The 8,100-nt window shown below is 37.2% G+C and overlaps 1 protein-coding gene and 1 pseudogene across 1 annotated transcript in view; both read left to right on the plus strand.

The window, feature by feature from the left end:
- The window catches only part of LOC107697119 (PR domain zinc finger protein 1-like), an 8,518-nt gene extending 4,563 nt beyond the window's left edge, over positions 1-3,955 (plus strand). Inside the window, exons 4-7 of the mRNA XM_016497760.1 lie at positions 1,411-1,672; positions 2,166-2,962; positions 3,303-3,431; positions 3,517-3,955. Coding sequence (XP_016353246.1) covers positions 1,411-1,672; positions 2,166-2,962; positions 3,303-3,431; positions 3,517-3,930 — 1,602 coding nt within the window. The 3' untranslated portion in view covers positions 3,931-3,955. The remainder of the gene's footprint in view (positions 1-1,410; positions 1,673-2,165; positions 2,963-3,302; positions 3,432-3,516) is intronic.
- Positions 3,956-6,870: 2,915 nt separating this feature from the next.
- LOC107697120 (XK-related protein 5-like) overlaps positions 6,871-8,100 on the plus strand; it is an 8,907-nt pseudogene continuing 7,677 nt past the window's right edge.

Consider the following 8,100-nt stretch of genomic DNA (forward strand, 5'->3'; position numbering starts at 1 on the left):
TGTGTGTGTGTGTGTGTGTGTGTGTGTGTGTGTGTGTGAGTGTGTGTGTGTGTGAGAGAGAGATCGAAAACCATTCTGAGTCATTGGGGTTCATATTTACCAGTCATGCTTCAGAGGTGTGTGCTTGTGTTGGGTTTCTCTGACGCACTGCTCCTTGCTTACATGTGCCAGTAAAGCTACACACTCGTGTCTCACACACTGACTCAGCAAGGAAGTGGCTGACAGGAGTGCACACACACAGACAAAAAGAGAGAACAAGGTTTCCGGGAAAACCGTAATAGATCGTTCTGATTCACTTGCAGTTCCATTGAATTTCACACGTCACATTCAGTCAATATTTCTGATGTATAAGTTCATTTTCTCAGGGTTAGAAATTTACAGGGCAAAAATGCATCCAAAATTTTGAGATATTAAAAATGTCATATTAAAGAAATGTCTTATATTGACAGATTTATACAGTAGGAAATACCCCCCCAAAAAACTCCTTATGTTATTTAGACTGAGAATTTACAATACCATTTAAAAGTTTGGGGTCAAGGTTTTCTTCAGCAAGAATGCACTGACTTGATTAAAAGTGACAGTAAAGATCTTATAATGTTACAAAAGATATTTCAGATAAACGCTGTCCTTTTTAACTTTCTATTCATCAAAGTATCCTGATTTACAAAAATATGAAGCAGTACAACTGTTTTCAACATTGCTAATAATAATAAATGTCTCTTGAGCAGCAAATCAGCATATTAGAATGATTTCTGAAGGATCATGTGACACTGAAGACTGGAGTAATGATGCTGAAAATTCAGCTTTGATCACCGGAATAAATTACATTTTACAATATATTAAAATAGAAAATATCTATTTCAAATTGTAATAATATTTCACAATATTACTGTTTTTACTGTATTTTTGATTAAATAAATGTAGACTTGGTGAGCAGAAGAGATTGTTTAAAATAAATAAAATAAATCTTATGACACCAAACTCGCAAAGCGTGCAAGTGCAGTCTCTTAAGTTTAATATTAGACAGGATGAACTAAACTGAAAAAAGAAAGAGAGAAAGAGAAAGACAGAGAGAGAAACAGGTGTTGTAAGGTCAAACAGTCGAGCTGTTCAGCCGGCAGCTAAAAGACTGAATCAACAACTAAACCACAACCTCTCACTTTCACAGTCGCTCGCTCGCACAAACAGATGTGCACTTTCAATTTGAGAACACAACTCTAATCTCACAGTTTCATTTCTTAAACCTGTCAGGATGTTTATTAGTGCTTGCTAAGCATAACTATTACGATTGCTCATACTAACACTGGTGGATGATAAAGGCAGAAAAAAAGAACTTGATTCTTTAATGTATAATTTTAAATCTTCTGTTAAAATGTCAGTGCTGATTCTTTTTTTTATTCACTTTCAAAGATCTTCTCAGAGGGGCGATTGCATCACTTCCTGTCTTGTGAGAATGAGAGTGGCAGCAACTGGATGCGCTTTGTAAACTATGCCTCGTCTCCTTGGCAACAGAATCTTGCCGCTTTCCAAATTGGAATGCAGATTTACTTCTATGCCATGAAGGTTCTAATCCCGGGGGAGGAGCTGCTGGTGGGGCGGAGCCTAGAACACAAGCAGCCAATGAGCACCAGCCTAAGAACTGCCTGTCTAAAACAGCCACTTCCCACACACTGTGAGTGACAGCCACATCAGTTCTGAGCCATACACCTGGAATGATTTGAAATACAAATAATTTGTAATTTTGTACATTTTATTCCTGAAGACATCTGGCTGTTGCCCATATTTTCTGATTTATGGAGTGATAAAAGATAAATCCGAAATCCCCTCAGTAAAAACCTTTAACTCGAATATGTCGACAAAATGAAATAAGCATTTTGAACCTGACTTTATTCAATGTTCGAATTTCTGTTTTGGAAATGTATGCAAATTGGTGCATATTTAATTAGATAATACATCATTTGCATATTTAAAGATAACCTTTTAGAAAACTTGTAATAAACATTTTTTTTGCAATTCTTAATGTAATCATTGAACTGGGGATATATCCATTAGTTAATTTTTTTTTTTACCCTGTTCAGCTGGGGTGTCTTGCCTTAAGGATTTTGCTTTTATTTTAACCATTCACTCAAATGTTTCTGAATATTATGTTTCTTTTCCTGCTTCAGCTTCTTCTCAGGGTAAAGATCAAGTGAGGAAGAGAAAGCGAGGTCACACGGTCACTGAGATCCTGGATCTGGATCCCTGGACTGATCATCACACTGAAACTCCTCCAAGCAAACCGTTTAGCGCCATCACACAAACGAAATATAGAGGAAAAGTGACCAGAGACCTGCAGAATCCAAAATTACCTCTATTTTCAATGACTAATGGCATCTCTGAGATCCCTTTAAACTTGAAAATGGCATCTAGTGTAGGAGAACATGTATACACCTCTGCTATCCCACAATCCTCTATGCCAGTGTATATATGGCCTGTTATTCAATACGCGTCGTCACACCAGCCAATGGGATTTGGCCAAACAACACCACATATATCCCATAAAATTCCACCTATCCACATGTATCCATCTCTCTTGCATCCAGCATCCAATGAGAATCGTCTTTCATTAGCATTGACTAATAGAGGCGACCCCAAAATTAAAGTGACAGACTCCGCAAAGAGAGAAACAAATCCTAAAGACTCCACAAATCAACTGTCAGGCCTCAGTAATGCAACCAATCCGTCTCCGGCTCAAGTGTTTAGTGCTGATGACATCACAGCCCAGAGAGACTCACTTGAGATGGGCGTGGCTTCCTCATGTGTCTCCACCTCCACCCGCCACAACACAGCATCTCAGGTTGGCCAAAAGCAACAGATTGTAGGTTACAAGGCTTTACCGTATCCATTACAGCGACAGAATGGAAAGATTCAGTATAAATGTAACGTGTGCGAGAAGAACTTCAGTCAGCTGTCCAATCTGAAGGTACATGGATTATTAACATTGCAGTGTTAGTGGTTCAATGAAGGAAGTCCGAGATGATGATGATATATAAGCAATTTTGTCATTTTTACTTTACATTTTTTTTATTTTTTAAAATTAAAGCTTGTTGAAAAGATACTATCTATCTATCTATATATATATATATATATATATATGTATATCAGAATTTTTATAATTAACTAAAACTAAAGCCATAAAAAGCATTTTTCTTACTTAAAAAAAATAAACGTTATCTGAAATAAAATAAAATATTAAACTTTTTTAAATATTTATTTCCACTTTTTAATAAATCTCTCTCGGTTCTTGGCTTTCTGATCTCCAGGTTCACCTGAGGGTTCACAGCGGTGAGAAACCATACAAGTGCAATATCTGCAGAAAGAACTTTTCCCAGCTGGCTCACCTTCAAAAGCACATCCAGGTTCATACGGGCGAGAAGCCACATGAATGCCATGTAAGAGCACACAGAGGAACATCTCACTGCTGTCTAGGAGAGTCAAACGAGATCTCAATGCTCATATGATGTGTCTCGTGTGCAGGTGTGTAACAGGCGCTTCAGCAGCTGCAGTAACCTGAAGACTCACCTGCGGCTGCACTCAGGCGAACGGCCGTATGCCTGTAAGCAATGCCTCGCCAGCTTCACCCAGTACATCCACCTGCGGCTGCACAGACGCCTGCACGTCAGCCCGCGCTCCCAATGCTGCCCGCACTGCTCTCGCAGGTACACACACCTGTGCAGCCTGCAGATCCACCTGCACCAGTTCTGCCCCGCCTCCAGCCTCACAGGCTCCGCCTCTCAGCTGTGCCGAGCCAATGACGAGATCGAGAGGTTTGATCTGAGTGAAGGTGCAGCGAAGCTTGAGGCTGGCATGGAGGCGGAGTCTATAAAGAAGATGTGTCAGGTGATCTGGGCACTTGCAGGGAGCAGCACAGGCCCAAACAATGACACATGAATCGTCCAGCTCTGTTTCTCCAAAGGTTTGCATTAAACAGGACGGTGATCAGTAAATTGTCTGATATTTTATTCTTGAATACATTTAACACTTTTATTCTAGCAAGGATGCATTAAATTGATCTAAAAATAACAGTAGACATTTATTATGTAACAAAAATATATTTCAAATAAATGCTGTTCTTTTGAACTTTCTATTCATAAAAGAATCCTATTAAACAAAGAATTCCATAAAAACAGCGCAACTGTTTTCAACATTGATAATAATGAGAAATGTTTCTTGAGCAGCAAATCAGCATATTAGAATGATTTCTGAAGGATCATGTGTCACTGAAGACTGGAGTAATGATGCTGAAAATTCAGCTTTGATCACAGGAATCAATTACATTTTAAAATATATTCAAATAGAGAACAGTTATTTTAAATTGTAATAATATTTCACAATATTGTTGTTTTTATTGTATTTCTGATCAAATAATTGCAGCCTCTGTGAGCTTAAAGACATAAAAATCTTACTGACCCAAAACTTGAATGATAGTGTGTAATATATGTTATATGAATAACATCTAAACGCACAGTACTAAATGTTGCAGTCTCTGGAGTTATGTGTTAACTAAACCACTGACAAAAGATGTTATATAGCTTTAAGGGGAGATAGGGGCTAGTTGTCACACTGGGTTTTATTTTTGTTTTTCCAATATCATCATATTTGTGTAATATCATATTTGTATAATAACACAGAAAAAAAAAAGCATTCAGATAAGAGTCAGCTATTGAATGAAGTTAGATTTTCTCAGGGCAAGAGTATTTTCATAAATGACAAATTGCAGAAAACTGACATGTTTTATAAGTTATAATTGTACATAAATTTCTGTTGCCTAAAACAGTGGTGTCACGAATTCGGTCCATGGACTTCTGTTTATTCACCACCAGAGGTCACCCTTTCCATTACATTGACTCTCGCACAACACAAACTGTTGCATAGCACCCCGGACTACATATCCCATCATTCTTTGCACGATTTGCACACTGCACTGATTGCACTCATTGCACACAGCTGTTTCTAATCTCCTCACTCACTATATAACACCCACTCTAACCACCTTTCTCTGCTGAGTATTGTTTAGCCCGTACCCCATTCCGAGTCTCTGTGTTTTCCTTGTTTTGCCTTGCCTTGCCTGTTTCCGCGGTTTCTGATCTTTGCCTGTTTTCCTGGATTTTTCCCTCTCGTCTCGCCCCTGTGATTCTGTCTGCCGATCGGTGACCTACGCTAGCCCTGGGACTATTCTTGTGTTTTGCCCGCCTTATACCTGTTTGCCATTGTTTGACCCTGCCTGTTTACCACGTCTCTTTAATAAAGCTTGCAGATGGATCCACACGTCTCACGTCTCGTCAGCCCCGTTACAAGTGGCTTAATTATTTTTTTTTATGATCTGTTTTTCCATTTGTGCTATTTCGTGTTTTTTTGTTTAAGTTTTTACAGTATTTCAGAATATTTTGCTATTTAAACAGCCATTAAATAGAATATAACACATGTAACCCTCTGGTATTGTTCATTTGGGAGTCACAGTTGTGTTGTTCGTGGTCAAAAGTGACCGGACACCTGAAATTAAACTTTTTTTTTTTTTTTTTTTTCAGTGAAATCAATGTAATATCTTTTTGTTTGATAATATTTTTTCTTTTGTATTTTGAGAGAATTCCATGGTACTATTTAATATTTATGCAATAATTATTATAAATTTTTCCCAATGAAAATAATACAATTTTTTTTATATATTTTTCTATTACTTTGTAATTATGGCAGTATTTCATGTTAAAATAGAGTCAATGCCTTTAAAATCCAATTTTTGAAGGCAGATTAGTTCCATCTGGTGGGAGTAAAAAAAGAAAAACATCTGAACTTTTTGTGAAGGTTTAGATTTTTTTTATTTTATTTTTTTATGTTGGTTTGAAATGTCAGTTTTTACATTAATTTTACTACAGTCAAACCTGAACACAAAGATATACATTTTATTACACATCAGAATTCAACAAAAATGTAACAAATATGAACAGGGTTGCTTTATCAGAGGTTAATCAATCTGATTTCAATCTCTTATTTGAGTCTTCTGGCTCAATTTTGCAATATTGTAACAGCCACACCAGTACATTTGTGTGTATAATAGTGTGTAAGTGAGTGTGTGTGCCTGTTTTGTATTCTTGAAGTTTTAGAGGGTCACCCCTTCCTTTGTGTCAGTGTTTTTACTCCATTGTGGCTAAATTGGTGATTTTATTTCAAGTATTTGCAAAAACATGCTTTGTGTTACAGTCACACTAGTTCATATATGTGCTTTTTTGCATCGTGAATAATTTGTAGATTGTACAAAAAAAATTCTCTCCATTTTCGTATTTTTGCGTATTTCATTCCCATTCATTTCCAGTTGACCGCGAACAACACAAGTGTGACTATTTTTTATGACCGTTTAGCATTTTCGAATCAAGTCCACGATTTTTTTTTTTTTTTTTGTTCTTCATTAGCAAACGTGCTATAATGTGCGTTGGGTGAGTCAAACCCCTGAACATTTATTTTACGTTGAACGTTTAAAATACCTTTAAAATCCGAAGTTCCTTTAAAACACTTAGCCTCTTTAAACCCATTGTGACACCGGCATCAGCAGCCGAAATAAACTGCAGTGGGCTTAGAAAACAAAAATATGTGCATTTGTACACTGGTTTCGAGAGAGAGAGAGAGAGAGAGAGAGAGAGAGAGAGAGAGAGCATCCAGCTGATATCACATTTCTCTTGTGTTGTCCTACAGAACAGCATCGGTTTGTAAACATCCGGGTCACAGTAACACACGCACGCACGCATAGCTATAGGTAAGCCTACACATAATGTAACATAATAAAACAGAAATATAATATAACAAATGCATCCGTTTATATAACAACATGCGATTTTATTATGGGATGTACGTTACAGTCTCTTTAAATATCCTGAAGCATGACGTCAGATATTTTGACAGGACGACGGAGAAACCGGATCCGCCGCTGACAACAACAACAAACACAAAGATGTCACGAGGAACGCCGAGTCCCGGTCGGTGAGATGCCGGTAACGGAGCGGAGAGAATGCGGCGCGTGCTGCTGGTGGAGAGAGCGGCGCGTAAGTGACCGTACACCGCATCACAGGTGCATCTCATGCACCCCGTTTAGCACATTAGGACGAACGTTACCCAATTTATATTTACATTTAGTCATTTAGCAGACGCTTTTATCCAAAGCGATTTACAAATGAGGATTATATACCATGATATTTACACGGTACTCCAAGATACTTCAAAGAATACAATAGTACCACTATTGTCAATCCATACTACGTCCAAAACATGATATTGCTACTGTACATGTCTATAAATATCATGATGTAACCATGGAACCTGTTCAAAAACATGGTAAAACCATGGTACTTTTTGATACGCTTTTTTTTTTTAGTTAGCTGTGATTGCATGTTAAATTATACCACGGATGTCCTCTGGTTTACATGATGTAGCTGTGGGTGGACGAGTAATACTTAAACGGAAAAAAATACCATGGTAGTACAATGGATTTTTTTTGACATATACCATGGTAGGACCATGGTATTTTTGGGAGCACCATGTAAATACCCTGACACATGATTTTAGAAGAATACAATTTTGTAAAATATATCATTTAATTGAAAATGGTTTATATATTTATTTATATTTAATGTATATAATTTATAATTCATTTATAAAATGTATTTACAAATTATAATTTTATTATTGTTTTTGTTTTTATTATTATTACATCAACATTTATACATTTAGCAGACGCTTTTATCCAAAGCAACTTACAATTGAGTAATTCAACAACGATTCATTCATAATTAGAGGTCGACCGATATGGGTTTTTCACTGGCCGATGCCGATATTTAGAAATCAGGGCAGCCGATGGCCGTTCATTCTCTGCCAGCAGGAGGCGCTGTTGGAGCAGGAGATATAGCTGTTTACCCGGTAACGGCTGTAATCTAATAAGCTCTACTTTATCAGGCATTACAGGAAAGACCACATGAAAATGACATAGAAGCTTTTCTGGAGACGGTCGGTTCTTTTCAAAGATACATTCATATAAAAACACCCGCGCTGCATTTTAATTTTGAAACGTGCAGT

The sequence above is a fragment of the Sinocyclocheilus anshuiensis genome, unplaced genomic scaffold (genome assembly GCF_001515605.1).
Source record: "Sinocyclocheilus anshuiensis isolate Anshui unplaced genomic scaffold, SAMN03320099.WGS_v1.1 scaffold38, whole genome shotgun sequence".
In the NCBI taxonomy this organism is placed as follows: domain Eukaryota; kingdom Metazoa; phylum Chordata; class Actinopteri; order Cypriniformes; family Cyprinidae; genus Sinocyclocheilus; species Sinocyclocheilus anshuiensis.